Genomic DNA, 19,330 nt, shown 5'->3' with positions numbered 1-19,330 from the left:
TAGATCTTGTCAGTTATCTGACAGTCTAGAAGGTATTTGGCGAGGGCAGAGAAGACCGGGCCCCTAGCTGCTCCTTTGGGGTCTAGCACGTTGGAAAGGTTTAAAACTAGTCCATGGTAGTGCAATGCAGGTGGTCCCTCTGCGCCTTATGGTTTTGGCAATGCAGCAGCATGTTGGGCGCAGTAAGGGGTTCCTGGCACCTAGGACATGCAGGGTCTACACCGAGGACATACTTTCCCCCGCCACCGGGTAATAGGGTGGTTCCCATCCTCAGGCGCGTGATGGCTCTGTCAAGCACAATGCTTGCTGAGTATCTGTCAGGTAGCCTAAGGGTTTTCACGGTCTGATAAAAGTATGTCGACGGGAAGCCAAATTGTCAGTCCGGAGATTCCACTGAGCCACGACAAATTTCTTTGCCAGGGAGTAGATCTCAGTAGGCACCAGGGGTTCCCCAGCATCTACCCCTCCCCTCAAGAGGCCCTCCTTAGCCCCCCTGTCAGCCTGTTCATTCCCACTGTAGGCACTGTTGATGAAGTTTCAAAATGCTAGTTAAAATATCAGGCCTAGATCTGCTATTTCTGTTTTTTAAGACAAAAGGGATGACATTGAGTCTGATAAAATAGCAGTTTTAGTAGGTTTATTGACCAATATCCAGCACAAAGAGTATTTAATTGCCAAAAGTTCTGCTAAGAAAATAGAGAGATTGTTGCTGAGCCTGTGCGTTTTGGTAATATTTTTTGAAGGAATTACAAAAGAGTTGGCTACAAAACCAGAGTTAAGGCATTTGGAGCCGTCTGTATAGATTTTTAGATGCTCAGCATACTTATTATCTATGAGTGAGAGAGCTTCTGACTTGATGAGTTGTGGCAAGTCAGTTTTCGTTATTTTATTAGAGAACGATAGGTCAACATCAATGGGTCCAAGCATCCATGGGGAGGGGGGTCTTGGAGGGCCTCAGGTCTGCTACAGGTACCTTGTCGAGGCCCGCATCTTCAACAAAAGTCCTCATACTGGCACCAAATGGTAGGGCGACATGCTTACGCTTAAGTTTTTTCTCCTTAATGAAGGTGCCAGTCGCGACAAGTATGTTTACAGGGTTTGAGCCATGCCGAGACTTAGCCCTGGCCCAGAAGTTAAGGGACTGTCACTAGGTCAAAAACTAGGTCAAATAATAGAAAAACCTTGTGTAGACAATAGAGGTCGCAGTTTTCATCCAATCTTTATGAAATTTGGTCAGAATGTTTATCTTGATGAAATCTCGGTTGGGATTGTATTTGGGTCATCTGAGGTAAAAAAACAAGGTCACTAGGCAGCGATTTTTTTCCTTCTTTATAAAGAACTGGTAAACAGCACTTTCTCTATTACGAAAAAACTACAAATTTCCCAATTGCTGTCTAAAAAATTCCCAATTTAAGGTAAAAAAAATAAATAAAATTCTGTTTTTTTTTGTAAAATGCAACATTTTGTTAGTTTCCCTATGCAGCTCTATGGTTTGAACCTAGGTTAATATAATATTGACAGCTTGAAAACAATTAGTTATCAATTTTAAAGTATTTGGGAGCATAAAATCAAATACACCAATTTCCCAATTTGAGGGTTTCACGACTCGATTTTTCCCAATTTTCAGGTTTTGACGACTCAATTTTTCCCAATTCGACCGGTACGGGTACTTTTCCCAATTGGACAAAAAAAATCGCTGCTAGGTCAAATAATAGAAAAACCGTCAACAATTTGTTTGTGTAGACAGTAGAGGTCACAGTTTTCATCCAATCTTTATGAAATTTGGTCAGAATGTTTATCTTGGTGAAATCTGGGTTGGCATTGTATTTGGGTCATCTGGGGTCAACAACTATGTCACTAGGTCAAAAACTAGGTCACTAGGTCAAAAACTAGGCCACTAGGTCAAGAAATAGAAAAACCTTGTGTAGACTAAAGAGGTCACAGTTTTCATCCAATCTTTATGAAATTTGGTCAGAATGTTTATCTTGATGAAATCTGGGTTGTGATTGTATTTGGGTCATCTTCGGTCAAAAACTAGATCACGAGGTCAAATAATAGAAAAACCTTGTGTAGACAATAGAGGTCACAGTTTTCATCCAATCTTTATAAAATTTGATCAGAATGTTTATCTTGATGAAATCTGGGTTAGGATTTTATTTGGGTCACCTGGGGTCAAAAACTAGGTCACTTGGTCAAATAATAGAAAAACCTTGTGTAGACAATAGAGGTCACAGTTTTCATCTAATCTTCATGAAATTTGGTCAGAATGTTTATCTTGATGAAATCAGGGTTGGGATTGTATTTGGTTAGTCAGGTGAGCGATTCAGGGCCATGATGGTCATCTTTTTATGTCCCCCACTATAGTAGTGGGGGACATATTGTTTTTGCCCTGTCTGTCTGTTGGTCTGTTGGTCCGTTGGTCTGTCTGTCTGTTTGCGCCAACTTTAACATTTTGCAATAACTTTTGCTATATTGAAGATAGCAACTTCAACTATAGTAGTGGGGGACATATTGTTTTTGCCCTGTCTGTCTGTTGGTCTGTTGGTCCGCTGGTCTGTCTGTCTGTTTGCGCCAACTTTAACATTTTGCAATAACTTTTGCTATATTGAAGATAGCAACTTCATATTTGGCATGCATATGTATCTCATGAAGCTGCACATTTTGAGTGGTGAAAGGTCAAGGTCAAGGTCATCCTTCAAGGTCAGAGGTCAAATATATGTGGCCAAAATCGCTAATTTTATGAATACTTTTGCAATATTGAAGATAGCAACTTGATATTTGGCATGCATGTGTATCTGTTGGAGCTGCAGATTTTGAGTGGTGAAAGCTCAAGGTCAAGGTCATCCTTCAAGGTCAGAGGTCAAATATATGTGGCCCAAATCGCTTATTTTATAAATACTTTTGCAATATTGAAGATAGCAACTTGATATTTGGCATGCATGTGCATCTCATGGATCTGCACATTTTGAGTGGTGAAAGGTCAAGGTCAAGGTCATCCTTCAAGGTCAGAGGTCAAATATATGTGGCCCAAATCGCTTATTTTATGAATTCTTTTGCAATATTGAACATAGCAACTTGATATTTGGCATGCATGTGTATCTCATGGAGCTGCACATTTTGAGTGGTGAAAGGTCAATGTCAAGGTCATCCTTCACAAGGTCAAGGTCATCCTTCAAGGTCAAACATCATATAGGGGGACATTGTGTTTCACAAACGCATCTTGTTTATAAGTCATGAGAGTATTGGATGGTTGACAAGAAATTCTTTTAATCTACTGAACAATTGTCCTAGATTTAGAAACAAAAAATATGTTAAGAACAGTACCAAAACCGGATACGTTTTCTTATTTATAAAAAGTATCAAAGATACAATATGCTGACTAAACTTATAATAAATTGGTTATCTTGAAAGACAATTAAAGAAATAAAATCCAATGAAGTCTAAAACCTGTAAAAATGATAAATAATGAATGCGTGTAAAATGCTGCAGTATATAAACATTTCTTTTTTCAGGTCAGCAAGTAAGAACAAGATGCTTTGAACAGAAGATTTTAACATAAGATTTATGTAAACCCTTTTTCAATGCAGGGAGGAGAGAAGTTCCAGGATGCCTACTACATATTTCAAGAGATGGGTGACAAGTTTGCCAGTACGCCCCTCCTTCTGAACAACCAAGCGGCCTGCTACATGGGGCAAGGCAGGTTTGAGGATGCAGAGGGCTGTCTGCAGGAGGCACTGGATAAGGTGGGGTTGTACAAACAAAGAGGCTTGGCAAAGACACAAGGACTCCTGCTACTATTGTACAATATTGTCAGTAAAAATGGGCATAATCATCTTGCTGTTGATGTGTATTAAAAGTCTGAATGAGAAGAAAATAAAGAATGTTGACAAACATATTTATATTAATGTTGTTGAAATGCACTTCGTCAAAAAAAAATCATACAAAATGTATATATGTATGCATGTTTTTAATTCTTTAAATTTGATTGCATGGTATATTACAAATCTGCACTGAATATGGACTATATAGTTTCTCAATATTCCTTAGGCATTAAATTGAATCAAGCTAAAAAAGTGTTATACAAGAAATCCTTAAGAAACAATTTATATGGGAAGCTCATTATAGAAAAGTGTACTGTTCACATTAAATATAACTTGCCCAATTATCAAAGATCAAGTCTCAAACATTTTTTGTCAACAGGATAGCAACAATCCCGAGACGCTGGTCAATCTGATAGTACTGTCCCAACACCTTGGAAAGGCCCCAGAGGTATGTTGCTGTAAACAGTAATCAGCGGGAATCTAGCAAACCCTCTCTCATGTTTAAGCTACCATAAATCAAATACTTTACAGAGTCAAAATGACATGAACATGGACGTAACTGTACAGTACTTTTGAAAGTACTTTTGTAACTTGATGCGAATATTTTGTTAAAAAGTAAAGTCAAAACTGGCTCATTAACAGTGAATGTAACTTTAACAGAAACTTTAACCCATGCTTTACTGCTTTTAAGCTCGACTATTATATATGAAATATATTTAGTGGAGCTATCCTACTCGCCTTGGCATCTGCGTTTCCGTTAGCGTAAGCGTGCAAATGTTAAAGTTTTCGTACTACCCCAAATATTTTCAATGTCCCTTGACATATTGCTTTCATATTTTGCATACTTGTTTACCATCATGACCCCAACCTATAAACGAGAGCAGACATGTGTATCAAGCATTTTGACAGAATTATTGCCCCTTTTATACTTAGAATATGCATATTATTGATAAATTTATGTTAAAGTTTGCGTCTTACCCCAAATATTTCCTGTGTCCCTTGACATATTGCTTTCATATTTTGCATACTTGTTTACCAACATGACCCCAACCTATAAACAAGAGCAGACAACTGTATCAAGCATTTTGACAGAATTATTGCCCCTTTTATACTTAGATAATTGAACATTTTGCTTAAATTGCCACAACTTCTTTATTTATGATCAGATTTTATTAATACTTTGACATAACAACACTTACCTGAATACCACAATGGATTCCACCCAAACAAAACTCCACTCCCCAACCCAGAATCCCTGCCCCCCCCCCCCCCACCTCCCCCACCCCAATTTTTTTTTTTCCTTTTTTTTTTAATTTTGAAAGATCATCTTATAAATGACCACACCCCACATTATACCCCCTCTCACCCCCCCCCCCTATCCCCCCCCCCAAAAAAAATAATTATTTTTTCATTTTTTTTTAAAGATCATCTTATAAATGACCACACCCCACATAAAACCCCCTCTCAACCCCCCTCCCCCCCAAAAAAATTTTTTTTTTCCTTTTTTTATTTTTGAAAGATCATCTAATAAATTATTGAATATGAACAATTTCCCCATGATGGCTTACGTTATACTGTCAAGCACTTGAATAGTCGAGGGCGCTGTCCTCTGACAGCTCTTGTTTTTCCTCCTTTCAGTGGTTTGTTTTTTGTATGAATGCAAAACTGCTTTTAAAATCCAAATTGGTGTTTAGGTTTGTTGTCTTGTGTAAGTTCATTGACTATTCCTTCTAACATGAAGCTCTATTTATGCTCTTGGCATCTACTGATGTCCAAAGTCATATAGCCATTTGACTGTCAGTGTTTCCGTCTGTATGAATTAAACGTAAATAACACGTTTTGTATATCATCAATACTGCATGCTTCAAAGTTTTAATACATGCATGGATGTTATTTATGAACAATATCTACAGATCACATCGCTCTTTACTCATGTTGACCTTGATATTGACCTACCCATGGGCTGTAACTTGTTCAGAAGGTCCAAATTATTTGTTTACCAAAAATGATGCTTTTGTTAGCATCAATTATTAGTCCTGCAAAGCTTTTATACTGTCATGTCTGTGACATTTACATGTACCTCCTTTTTTTAATTAGAGTTATTCAGATGTTCAATTATTTTTAGTTATCTCAAAATGACTGATAAATTAACATTAATGCTACGTTCTAAAGAGCTTTCATACTTCCATTTAAGAGCCATTTAAGACGTAGCACTCCAACCTCATTTTACCTCTTTTTGACCTTGTCATTGATCTACTTTTCGACATAGAAGTATTAACCCTTTGCATGCTGGGAAATTTGTCGTCTGCTAAAATGTCGTCTGCTGAATTTCTAAAATTAGCATTTTCTTCAATTTTTTTCAAAGAATACTATCAGAATAGCAAACAGTTTGGATCCAGATGAGACGCCACGTTCTGTGGCGTCTCATCTGGATCCAAACTGTTTGCAAAGGCCTTCAAAATTCGGTTCCCGCACTGAAAGAGTTAAACTGGGCCAATCAATCAATACTGACAAGGCTTTCACTGGTAAGTTGTAATTATGAATTTGGCTGGGTAATCAATGAAGTATATACATGCTTATGCATATGTACCATTTAAATTGAGTTTATCATAAAGCTTTACCATTTTATTTAGTTAATAAAATATCCCCCTAAATGAAACTGTGTCCATTCATGGATGAATAAAGTGTTTAAATGTAAGTAAAATATTCCAAGTTTTAATCAGTTACTCCAAAAGTATAGACAGAATATAACAAATAGAATATAACAAATAAAAAAGAAATACACAGTTTCATTTAAAAAGCATTAATGTACAAACAACAATATTAAAAAGGATATCATGTTCGTGTTATGTGTGCTGTTTTAAACCAGGTTTTCCTAAGGAAAAAACTGGTTATTAGATTGGCGATGTCGGCGGGCTGGCGGGCGGGCGGAACAAGCTTGTCTGGGCCATAACTTTGTCGTTCGATGTCAGATTTTAAAATCATTTGTCATATTTGTTCACCATCATAAGACGGTGTGTCGCGCAAAGAATTACAACAATATCTCCAAGGTCAAGGTCACAATTTTAGTTTGAAGGTCAAAAATGGCCAGTCATGAGCATTTCCGGGCCATAACTTTGTCGTTCATTGTCAGATTTTAAAATCATTTGGCACATTTGTTCACCTTTATGAGACGGTGTGTCGCGCGAAAGAATTGCGTCGATATCTCCAAGGTCAAGGTCACAATTTGAGTTTGAAGGTCAAAAATGGCCATAAATGAGCTTGTCCGGGCCATTACTGTGTGATTCATTGTGAAATTTTAAAATCATTTGTTCACCATCATTAGACGGTGTGTCACTCGAATGAATCACGTCAATATCTCCAAGGTCAAGGTCACAATTTGCGTTTGAAGGTAAAAAATGGCCATTAATGAGCTTGTCTGAGCCATTACTATGTCATTCATTGTGACATTTTAAAATCATTTGGCACCTTTGTTCACCATTATTGGACGGTGTGTCGCGCGTAAGAATTACATCAATATCTCCAAGGTCAAGGTTGCCACAACTAAAAATAGATTGATTTTGAAACAACTATGTAACTATGAACAATCAGTAACAATGCACATTTTGATTTTGAGTTGTCTCTCTTTATAAGACTTTTTTTTTCTAATTGAAATCAAGGTCAATTTTACACATTGGGGTTAACAATACACTTTTTGAATTGTCTCCCTTTATCAGACTTTTTTCATCTGAAAACCTGGTTTTGTGACAATTTTGTCCCTTGTATGATTTTATTTTGACTTCAGATATTTGTAAAATGTTTGCTTTAGTTCTTGTGTCACTTTCCCTCCCAGGTGAGCAGCAGGTACATTTCTCAGCTGAAAGACTCACACAGAAATCACCCATTCGTCAAAGACTACCTGCATAAAGTAAGTCCTGTATAATCCCCAATAAATGTCCCCCCCCCTAATACCCCCCCTAATACCCCCCCCCCCCCCTACAAACCCCCAACTTTATATAATAATGCACAGACTTTCTAATTAATAATGCTAGATATTCCTTAACTGTCAAAAAATGCATCCTAAATATAGATCTTTGAGTGTATTCTTTACATGATGAGCTACATTCATTTAAATCAATGACATATTTGACACCAATGAAAGCCGCCTCACCCTTTTTCTTTGGAAAATGTAAGGCTCCTCCCCCGCTTTTTAATACTGAATTATCGTCAGTTCTTATTGTTATATATACAGAGGGGGTAATCACGTGATTATCAAGATGGCGACGTCCATACCGAGGCTGCTATTTTTCGCCGTTTTATACCCTTTAATAACTTTGTATTATTATTTAAATTTCGCCCACTTTCCGGCCATATTAGCAAGAAAGTTACAGACGTTTATTTCATAGTAATATTCGCTCTATATCTCGACTTTACTCAGTACCAAATTTCTTAGCGGGCTGACCTAATTAGGGCTCCACTAAGAAAATTTGCGAGAGTAAAGTTGAGATACAAAGCGAATTTAAATACGAAATAAACGCTAATCACTTTTTAACTGATATGGCTGGAAAGTGAGCGTCCTTAAACAATTAAACAAGAGTAATAAAGGGTTTAAAACGGTGAAAAATATCTGTCTCGGCGTGGACGTTGCCATCTTGACTATCACGTGATTACCCCCTCTGATATGCCTTTCTTGTCAAGGAAAAAATATCTCTTTTTTTGTCAAGAAAGTGTAAGACTGCAACCAATGTATTGGTTATTTAAATATTGTTTTTTGATTTCATATTCAAATTTTACTTCCATCTTGTAATTGTTTATATAAATCATAATTTATTTACTCAATCACTGTAAGTAAGTAACCTTTTTTTACAGGAAAGTGAATTTGATCGTGTGTGCCAAAACTACTCAGCATCAGTGTTGGCGTAAGAAGATCATGTTGTATGGAGATTCAAAGGTATGAAATAGCACATAACATAGACAGTATATATTAATCAGCCAGACAAAAACAACAACAATACATCTTGAATTGGCAATAGTTATAAACTCAATGCTGAAGTACCAGTATGGGTGCAGTACCTGAATATGCCACATTTAAAAGGTATATTTCAATGATATTTTAAAATAAAGTGAACAATCATCATTAAAATTCACATTATTCAAATTAAGTTTATGATGCAAAGTGGATGGCATAATAACCAACATTTTGACTATATTGTATAGGAGAAATGAAAAGCAATATAAATGGCCTAACTTGTGCAAAAAATGACTACAAAAATACCTTAAGTTGCCACCACACTAAAAAAAGTTTAAACTTTTTAAAATTATATTTTTTGTACAATATTTTTTTCAAGAAAACTTACGTTATAATTTAGCTAAAATAATACAATAGTTTATACAGCATTCAGTTTTAAAAATTTCAAAGGGGCGTGATTATAAAAAAATATTATATTGAAAATTCTGATAAGCTTTTTTCTACTAAATGTCAACTATTTTTTTCCTTCAATCTTCAATAGGAAGCAGTAATTGTTTTGGGATGTGCCAATGTCTACATTTGTATCAGAAAGTTCATTTGTAGAGCTCTTCAACTGATGCCATACTAAGGAAATAAAGTAAATGTGCTATTTAGCTCAGATGTTTTCAGAGAAAACGCGAGGTATTGTCATAGCCAGCTCGTCGTTTCGTGTCCGCTGTCCGCTAAAACCTTGACATTTTGTCAAGGTTTTGAACATCAGCTTTAAAATCAAAGTGCTTCAACCTACAACTTTGAAACTACATGCCACACCCATTTTTGGGTCGCTAGGTCAAAGGGTACTGTGACCTCTAAACAAAAAATATATGAAAAAAAGAATAGATGAAAGCTTGTCAGATTTTTTTATGTCCCCCACTATAGTAGTGGGGGACATATTGTTTTTGCCCTGTCTGTAGGTCTGTCTGTTGGTCTGTCTGTTGGTCTGTCTGTTTGCGCCAACTTTAACATTTTGCAATAACTTTTGCTATATTGAAGATAGCAACTTCATATTTGGCATGCATGTGTATCTCATGAAGCTGCACATTTTGAGTGGTGAAAGGTCAAGGTCAAGGTCAAGGTCATCCTTCAAGGTCAGAGGTCAAATATATATGGCCAAAATTGCTCATTTTATGAATACTTTTGCAATATTGAAGATAGCAACTTGATATTTGGCATGCATGTGTATCTCATGGAGCTGCACATTTTGAGTGGTGAAAGGTCAAGGTCAAGGTCATCCTTTAAGGTCAGAGGTCAAATATATGTGGCCCAAATCGCTTATTTTATAAATACTTTTGCAATATTGAAGATAGCAACTTGATATTTGGCATGCATGTGCATCTCATGGAGCTGCACATTTTGAGTGGTGAAAGGTCAAGGTCAAGGTCATCCTTCAAGGTCAGAAGTCAAATATATTTGGCCCAAATCGCTTATTTTATGAATACTTTTGCAATATTGAATATAGAAAATAGATATTTGGCATGCATTTGTATCTCATGGAGCTGCACATTTTGAGTGGTAAAAGGTCAAGGTCAAGGTCATCCTTCACAAGGTCAAGGTCATCCTTCAAAGTCAAACGTCATATAGGGGGACATTGTGTTTCACAAACGCATCTTGTTTTTTTTTTTTAGAGGTCACAGTGACCTTGACCTTTGACCTAGTGATCCAAAATGGGTGTGGCATCTAGAACTCATCAAGGTGCAGCTACATATGAAGTTTCAAAGTTGTAGGTTGAAGCACTTGATTTTGGAGCTAATGTTCAAAACCTTGACAAAATGGTCGGCGAACGGCGGACACGAAAAACAATCTAAAAACATAGAATTATAAGTTTAATGTGTAGTTTTCCTTATAAATTTTTTAAATGACAATAACCGTGTATGCAGTTGACATGACTATTCAATTTTATATTCGACACTATGCAAGACCATAATATTGTCCTTGAGCAGTATGATACAATGATGCTCCTCATGTCATGTATTTACATTTAAGGGGTCATTTAGACAAAACATATGTAAATATTTAAACAAATGCTGGATCTTTGTGAAAAATTGCCAGTGTTGTTAATGAAATTATCTGTTTTGATCAGGACCAACAACACAATTATCGCCTTTAAAATTCTAATTTGCAAAAAGAATTCGGACAGTGGCTCATTTAAGCACTGCACCAGTATGCTATTTGTACTAGATATTTCTATGTTCTTTTTCAAAGGTGTATAGAGCTTGCATCTGTGTTTTAATTCAAATGTGTACATACAGATTTGTGGTGCAGTTTGAGTTTTTTTTTTACCATGAACCATACTGGATTTTATATATAACGGCTTTTCCTGCATATTGGCAGTATGGTCAGGAGCCACTACATGTAAGTCCGCTATTCAGTCACACAAGGTTTTGTGGTCTCAAAAACGAAGAAGAGGTGCTCCTAACCATACTGCCCTGATATGGCATAAGTTGATAAGAACCATTTTTGAATGACAATGGTCATATATTGTTTTTGTTTATTTCAGGTTACATGCACAATTGAAAAACTCATACAGAGAATAAAACAAGTATGCCTCATTGATGGTTTCATTCTGTGGATTGCTTTGTTTTTTATGACCCATGTTTTTTGTTAGCAACATTATTTTTGCAATTTATTTTGAAAGCTGTTTGTTTGATTATTAGTACAAAATTCTAAGTAAAGGAATTATTCATTTCATATTGTTAGTCTGAACATATATATTGGAGCAATTACATTGTTTATAAAATCTAAACGTATATAACTCATGTTCAGATACTCGTATTAAAATACAAAAACAGGTTTTTCTTTTGAACTGAACATAGGTTACTTCCATTCTTCGGGTATACCACTCTTATACCAAGACCGAATAGTTGTATACTTGATTCTTTTGGTAATGTATTTTCGATTTTGTTTTACTGCTTATTTACTTATAAATCACAATTGTTTATGTTTAGGATAAGCCAAGAATTATGGTATATTTCTTAATTATGTTGCACAAATGTTTCTTTTATATGGAAATGCAGCATGATATACATAAACATTTGATGAAAATGTTTAAACCATTATTGCATAGATGTTCATTTAGCAAGTAATATTTATTTCTGTTTATTTTCATTATTGTCAAATGTTTATTACATTATAGTGTGGACCTTTTTACATTATTTGATTGTATCTACATGGAAAACAAAATAAAATAATAAAATATGTTTTGAGTTAAAGTATAATCCTTACCTTGAAAAACGCCAGAGGTTTTTACCGAGAAGAATGTGTGCAATGAGTTCAGTATTGCACTCACACATAGGGTAAATTTGGTCCAAAATAATCACAGTCACAGCAAAGGCATATATATATATATCATGAAAAATGACCATAATATCACTTTAACTTTTGTTTTCAATTAAATTATTTAGAAACAAAATTTTAAACTTTATTTTAAGAAACAGCAAGACTACCTTTTTAAAAGATAATTCTTGTTATATTTAATTATTTTTTATAATCGGTTTTAGCGATAATGACACTTTTTTGATGTTGTCCATCGTATCTCTGTAGTAATTGTTGAACTCATATGTTCAACGTTTTATAAACTGAGAACTGTTAATACAAACAAGCGTAACCTATTGCGCTGTTATCACCCGTGCAATGGACTCTCTTATCATCTTATTTATTTACAACTATCATAAACTGAATTCAAGAATAAATAGCATGTAGTACACCATTTGTAAACGAACGAAATCGGGCCCGAAAAGTTCAAATTGATCTGTTCATATTGCTCGCCATTACTAGAACAACAGTTTCCAGAATAGTTTGTGTAAAATATATGAAAATGATGGATAGTATAATCAATTCATATTGAAACAAACAATTTGTTAAAGGGGCCTTTTCACGTTTGGGTAAATTGACAAAATTGAAAAAAGTTATTTCATATTCGCAAATTTTCATTTTAGTTATGCTATTTATGAGGAAACAGTAATGCTGAACATTTACCATGCTCTAAAATAACAATTATATGCATCTTTTACGATTTAAAAACTACTTACATGTACCCCGGGTATTCTTGAGTATATTTACATGTTCCCCGGTTACGGTTAATAAACTTAAACATACCCGGTCGATATAAGACTGTACCCGAGTTATATTCCTGCTCAAATTTCGATACTGTTAAACGATATTGTTTATCTTACACAATCTTCTCTTTTAAAAAACTGCATCAACATGCTTTTTGTCCCCTACCGGTTTCACCGGAAGGGACTTATGGTTTGCGCTCTGTCAGTCAGTCAGTCACATTTTTCTGGATCCTGCGATTACTTTAAAAGTTCTTAATATTTATTCATGAAACTTGAAACATGGATAGATGGCAATATGGACATTATGCACGTCATTTCATTTTGTTCCTACGTCAAAAATTCTGGTTGCTATGGCAACAAATAGACAAGATTAACTGCTGTAAATGGTGGTTTTCTGGATCCTGCGCTTACTTTAAAAGTTCTTAATATTTTTCATGAAACTTGAAACATGGATAGATGGCAATATGGACATTATGCACGTCATTTCATTTTGTTCTTACGTCAAAAATTCTGGTTGCTATGGCAACAACAAAAATTCTGACAATGGTGGAATTTCTGACAATGGTGGAGCCTGTAGGGGACTATATTGCTTGGCAATAGTCTTGTTGAGTATGAGATTGGATAATATAGAGGCCATTTAACAAAAAATTGACATACATGTGAACATAATTAATTAAAAAAAATAGCCGACAACGACTGATTCAGCGTTTGGAAATGATGGAACTTTTGAAATTTTACTTGTACAAAAACATGGCCACCAGGGGCTGGGGCATGTTTCCTTATATGATTATATATTGCTATTGTAAAACCTTGTTAACACTCTAGAGGTCACATTTATTGTCCCATCTTCATGAAACATAGTCAGAAAATTTGTCCCATTTATATTTTGGATGAGTTCCAAAATGGATCTGATTGGTTGAAAAACATTGCCGCCATATGGGGTGTGGCATTTTTCCTTATATGGCTATTGTAAGAACTTGTTAACATTCTAAAACTCACATTTATTGTCCTATCTTGTTAACACTTGGTCAGAACATTTGTTTTAATGATATCTTGGATCAGTTCAAAAAATAGTTCCGGTCGGTTAAATAACATTGCCTCCAGGGGTCTGGGAATTTATCCTAATATGGCTATACATGTGTAGTAAAACCTTGTTAGCACTCTAAAAGTAACATTTAAAGTTCACTCTTCATTTGTTCTTGGGGCTGCACTTAGAAGGTCAGTTCCTTTGTAACTCAGGTGAGCGACTTTGGGTCTTACAGGCCCTCTCGTTTGTAATGTTGATGTTGAGAATAAAAAAATAATGCTGAATTAAAAGACAATTGTCCTCTGTAGACTATATATCATTAGATTAGTCTGTGTCCAAACATGTTTTGTGAGGGAAGTGTCATTGATACATTTCTACTTATCTTAGAAAAGGCAACATATTGCAATTTAGATATTTATAGATTCAGTTTAGTTTATAAGAATGTTTACATACCCTTACGAAAATTTAGGCCCTGCGGCAACTATTAGCGGCTAAGTTGCCGCAATGTTGCGGCTCAGTTGCCGCTACTTGTTGCCGCTTTGTAGCTGCTCGGTAGTATTTCGTATGCAAATGAGCTTTCTGGCTACTATTTGCGGCTCGATTGCTGCTACTAGTTCTGGCTATGTTGCCGCTGATAGTTCTGACTCTGCTCTGGCTACTAGTTGCGGCTCAGTTGCAGCTACTAGTTGCCGCTTTGTAGCCGCAAGGTAATATTTTGTATGCAAAGGAGCTTTCTGGCTACTAGTTGTGGCACCAAGCCGCTACTAGTTCTGGCTATGTTGACGCTGATAGTTCTGACTCTGCTCTGGCTACTAGTTGCGGCTTGGTTGCCGCTACTAGTTGCGGCTATGTTGCCGCTACTAGTTGCGGCTTGGTTGCCGCGGCTCGGTTGCCGCTTCTAGTTGCGGCTATGTTGCCGCTACTAGTTCTTGCTGTGCTCTCGCAACTTGTTTGGGCTATGTTGCCGCTACAAGTTTTAGCTATGGTATATATATGTGAAAGTGACCTTGACCTTAGACCTAGTGACCCCAATTTCAATAGGGGTCATCTACTGTCCATGTCCAATGAACTGGTCTACCGACAGACATCCAGCAAAACAATATACACCCTCTTCTTCGAAGGGGGGCATAATAATTAACAATTTGCATGATATATACACTTCAAAGCAGATGCACAATTCCTCACAATTTTCGCTTGGGGTTATTTAGGTATAGACCTGACCATTGTATTCTACCAAGTACTGACTTATGATTGCAATCCTTGACAGCCACGAACATACATGAACCTACAATACCATATTATAATTTGCAAAGCAATGCATTTTCTATTAAGAGAAAATTGTGTTATTTGCTCTAGTTAATAACAACAAATTTCATTCATTTTAATAATTTAACACATTTTATTAAAGAAAAACATTCATATACAGAGATGAACATTTAAACATTTTCAAAATATTGATTAATTTGCTCAATTCAGTGATCTATTTATTGAGAGAGCCCAAACAATAAGAACAATCTTAGAAGTAGACCATCTGAAGAGCAACAATCCAAGTGGATTGTGGCTCATATGTTCATTTCACAAAATATTTTGATTGTAAAAGTTATTGAGTCCTTTTTTAGGTATAAACAATCAAATTTAATATTTCAATAGTGCAGGTTTTTATTTCCAAAACCATGCTTTTTCATTATTATACACCAATTGAAACTGTATTAATCACCACAACTTACTAACAATGACTTTAACTCTTCCCCAGTAACTTCTTTTTGTTTGTCAGATTCTTCAGCCATTTTGATTTTTGTCTGATGACATAACCAGTGATGTCATGGCATCACACACAATATGATGTCATTCTACAATTGTGGCTACCTTCTGGCTCACAAGTGCCATTCTATTGACAAAGACAATGTTCTGGCTACCTTCTGGCTACTATACTTTACTATAAGCCTTTTGTGTTTTCAAGATTAATATTAAAGTAGTGGCTTTTTTTTTTTTTTTTTTTTTTTGATACAAGAATTATTCTTGCAATCTTATAGCTAGCGGCTGCTATTGGCTACTTTCTGGCTAGTAGTTGCGGTTACAAAAAAAGGTAGCGGCTTTTCATTTCTGTAAGGTAGACCTCAGTCTTTTTTTCCTGTTTTTGTGAAGCGGCCTTGGCACCCCCCCTCCCCCATTTTGTGAAAAAACGAGTCCCAAACTTTCTTGAAATTGTGAAAAATTGAGTCGCAAACTTCTTGATATTGTGAACATTTTGAGTTGCAAATTTCCAAAAATTGTGAAAAACGGCCATTCTCACAGAAGGAAAAAAAGCCCTGGACCTGCCAACATTGAAATTAAAGCTAATTTAATCTACCTGTTATGTGTCATCTTTCAAAAATATTAAAAATAAAAAATAAATAAAAATTAACTGCCTTGATCTAATCTATAATGTGTCACTCATGCATATTTCATGAAGTACAAGTAATGCATTTAAATGCACAGAGTAAAGAGTGGATACTTGAAAACAGAATATGTACAGATATTAAGCTTGTTATCATCTTTACATGTTTTTCAGCTTTTTATGTGTTATAAAAATTAAAACTTGTTTGCCTATTGTATGTTGACTTTAAATAAGCGGATATGTGTGCTTTTTTCTGTTTGTGTGACTTTGAGATACCAGTTTGGCTGAATTTTATGTTAATTTTTTTCAGAAAGCATTCTTTTTTTTCTTTTTTTCTTTTCTTTTTTTTTCTTTTCTTTTCGAAAAATCACATTGCATTCAGCACAATATATTATATTTTAAAACCCATTTATTTTTATTTTTATTTATTTATACAAAAATAATGGTAATATGGAAAATGTTTTTGATGACTATGAATTATTCTGTACACACTTGGTTATAAACTGTTGTTGTTAATGTTGTGTTTGTAGTTATAGACCTAGTTAGTCATTCTTGACAGGTTGTTTGTGTGACCGTTGTTGTGTGACAGTGGCTGTGTGGTTGTGTGACTGTGGTTGTGTGACCGTGCCTGTGGGACCTTGGTTGTATGACTGTGCCTGTTTGACAGTCCTGTTTGAGTGCCTGTGTGACTGTGGATGTGTGACAGTGCCTGTGTTACCATGGTTGTGTGACTGGGGTTGCGTGACTGTGCCTGTGGTTGTGTGACTGGTTGTGTGACCATGCCTGAGTGACCGTGCCTGAGTGATCATGGTTGTGTGACCGTGGTTGTGTGACCATTCCTTTTTGGCTGTGGTTGTGTGACTGTGCCTGTGTGACCGTGCCTGAGTGACCCTGGTTGTGTGACCATGGTTGTGTGACCCTGGTTGTGTGACCATGGTTGTGGGACTGTGCCTGTGTGACCGTGCCTGTGTGACCATGGTTGTGTGACCGTGCCTGTGTGACAGTGACCGTAGTTGTGTGACCATGCCTGTGTGACTGTGCCTGTGTTACCATGCCTGACTGACCAAGCCTGAGTGACCGTGACCGTGCATGTGTGACCGTGGTTGTGTGATCATGCCTATGTGACTGTGCCTGTGTGGCTGTGGTTGTGTGACGGTGGTTGTGTGACCGTGACTGTGCGACCGTGGTTGTCGGACCGTGCCTGTGTGACCATGGTTGTGTGACCGTGGTTGTGTGACTGTGCCTGTGTGACCGTGTTTGTGTGGCTGTGCCTGTGTGACAGTGCCTTTGTGACTGTGGTTGTGGGACTGTGCCTGTGTGGCCATGGTTGTTTGAACGTGGTTGTGTGACTGTGCCTGTGCGACCGTGGTTGTGGGACCGTGCCTATGACCGTGCCTGTGTGACCCTGGTTGTGTGACCCTGGTTGTGTGACTGTGTGACCGTGGTTGTGTGCCTGTGCCTGTGTGACCTTACCTGTTTGACCATGTCTGTGCAACCGTGGTTGTTTGACAATGCCTGTCTGATTGTGCCTGTGTGACCGTGGTTGTTTGACCATGCCTGTGTGACTGTGCCTGTTTGACCATGCCTGTGTGACTGTGCCTGTATGACCATGCCTGTGTGATCGTGGTTGTTGACCATGCCTGTGTGACCATGCCTGTGTGACCGTGCCTGTGGGACCTTGGTTGTATGACTGTGCCTGTTTGAGTGCCTGTGTGACTGTGGATGTGTGACCATGCCTGTGTAACCATGGTTGTGTGACCATGCCTGTGTGACTGTGCCTGTGTTACTATGATTGTGTGACTGTGGTTGCGAACAATTTACACATCATTTAAAAAGAGGTTCATGAACACAAAACATAGTATTTAACACTCAAATATAGTAATTTGTGTATCACGTTTATAAAGGGTGTAGAAAGTAAAATCCAGCATCCAAACTGGACAGCCCAAACAGTATACACCAATCAGGTGTGTATGAAGCGCTTTTTTGACATCACTATACATATCTACCAGAGGCTGTAGGAGTACTTAGGCATTGAATATCAAATAAGAAATGATCCACCTACCAAACACTGGTCCCACCCTTATTAAAATGAAGACGGAAAATTTGTAAAAAACTTCATTAAAAAATTATGTAAAGTTAAAGTTCATTCAATCTACATTTGAACTCATGCCTATCAGCTTTGTTAACCACTACTCTATCCACTGCAACACAGTTATTGGTGGTTGTAAGGGGATTAAATTGGGATTATGGAATTACCATGATATTGAATAAGATATAAATTCAGAAATTAGCCATGTGATTGTTTACTGTTACATTGTTTTGTAAGGATAAATAAATGTTTTGAGCAGCTAACTGCAGAAGCCTCTACAGCACAGTGGTAAGTGCAGTAAACTTGAGAGGCTAAGGAAATTTCAGGTATGGGTTCAAATACCGTTCTCAACATATTTTTAATTGTATATTCCTATGATAAAATGTTAAAGATAAATAAATGTTTCGAACAACAGTCTACAGAAGCCTCATTAGCTCTGTTGGTAGAGCACAGGTCTGTAGAAGCTTCACTGCTCAGTTGGTAGAGCACACACATTCACTTACAAGCACTGTCACACAGGCATGGTCAAACAACCACGGTCACACAGGCACGGTCCCACAACCACAGTCGCACAGGCACAGTCACACAACCACGTTCAAATTACACAGTCACGGTTACACAACCATGGTCACACAACCAGGGTCACTCAGGCACAGTCACACAGCCACACAGACATGGTCACACAACCACGGTCACTCAGGCATGGTCACACAACCAGTCTCACAACCACGGTCGCACAGTCATGGTCGCACAGGCACAGTCACACAAACACGTTCAAACAACCATGGCCACACAGGCACAGTCCCACAACCACGGTCACAAAGGCACTGTCAAACAGCCACACAAACACGGTCACACAGGCACAGTCACACAACCAGGGTCACACAACCATGGTCACACAGGCGCGGTCCCACAACCACGGTCGCACAACCACGGTCACACAACCACAGCCACACAGGCACAGTCACATAGGC

At 37.1% G+C, this 19,330-nt stretch overlaps 2 protein-coding genes across 2 annotated transcripts in view; one reads left to right on the top strand and one right to left on the bottom strand.

Moving 5' to 3' along the window:
* LOC127858046 (coatomer subunit epsilon-like) overlaps nt 1–12,005 on the top strand; it is a 29,205-nt gene extending 17,200 nt beyond the window's left edge. Inside the window, exons 7-11 of the mRNA XM_052394913.1 lie at nt 3,588–3,743; nt 4,201–4,269; nt 7,654–7,728; nt 8,670–8,751; nt 11,306–12,005. Of these exons, the coding sequence (XP_052250873.1) occupies nt 3,588–3,743; nt 4,201–4,269; nt 7,654–7,728; nt 8,670–8,723 (354 nt within the window). The 3' untranslated portion in view covers nt 8,724–8,751; nt 11,306–12,005. The remainder of the gene's footprint in view (nt 1–3,587; nt 3,744–4,200; nt 4,270–7,653; nt 7,729–8,669; nt 8,752–11,305) is intronic.
* A 4,804-nt stretch (nt 12,006–16,809) lies between these two features.
* LOC127857463 (putative uncharacterized protein FLJ46204) lies at nt 16,810–17,244 on the bottom strand. The gene has a single exon (XM_052393858.1). It carries the CDS (start codon nt 17,242–17,244, stop codon nt 16,810–16,812), a length of 435 nt encoding a protein of 144 aa, XP_052249818.1.
* Nucleotides 17,245–19,330: the final 2,086 nt, after the last annotated feature.

This window comes from Dreissena polymorpha, chromosome 14, assembly GCF_020536995.1.
Source record: "Dreissena polymorpha isolate Duluth1 chromosome 14, UMN_Dpol_1.0, whole genome shotgun sequence".
Classification (NCBI taxonomy): Eukaryota; Metazoa; Mollusca; class Bivalvia; order Myida; family Dreissenidae; genus Dreissena; species Dreissena polymorpha.
Note: the sequence above shows the minus strand (reverse complement) of the source record. Positions and strands in the feature narration are given on the sequence as shown.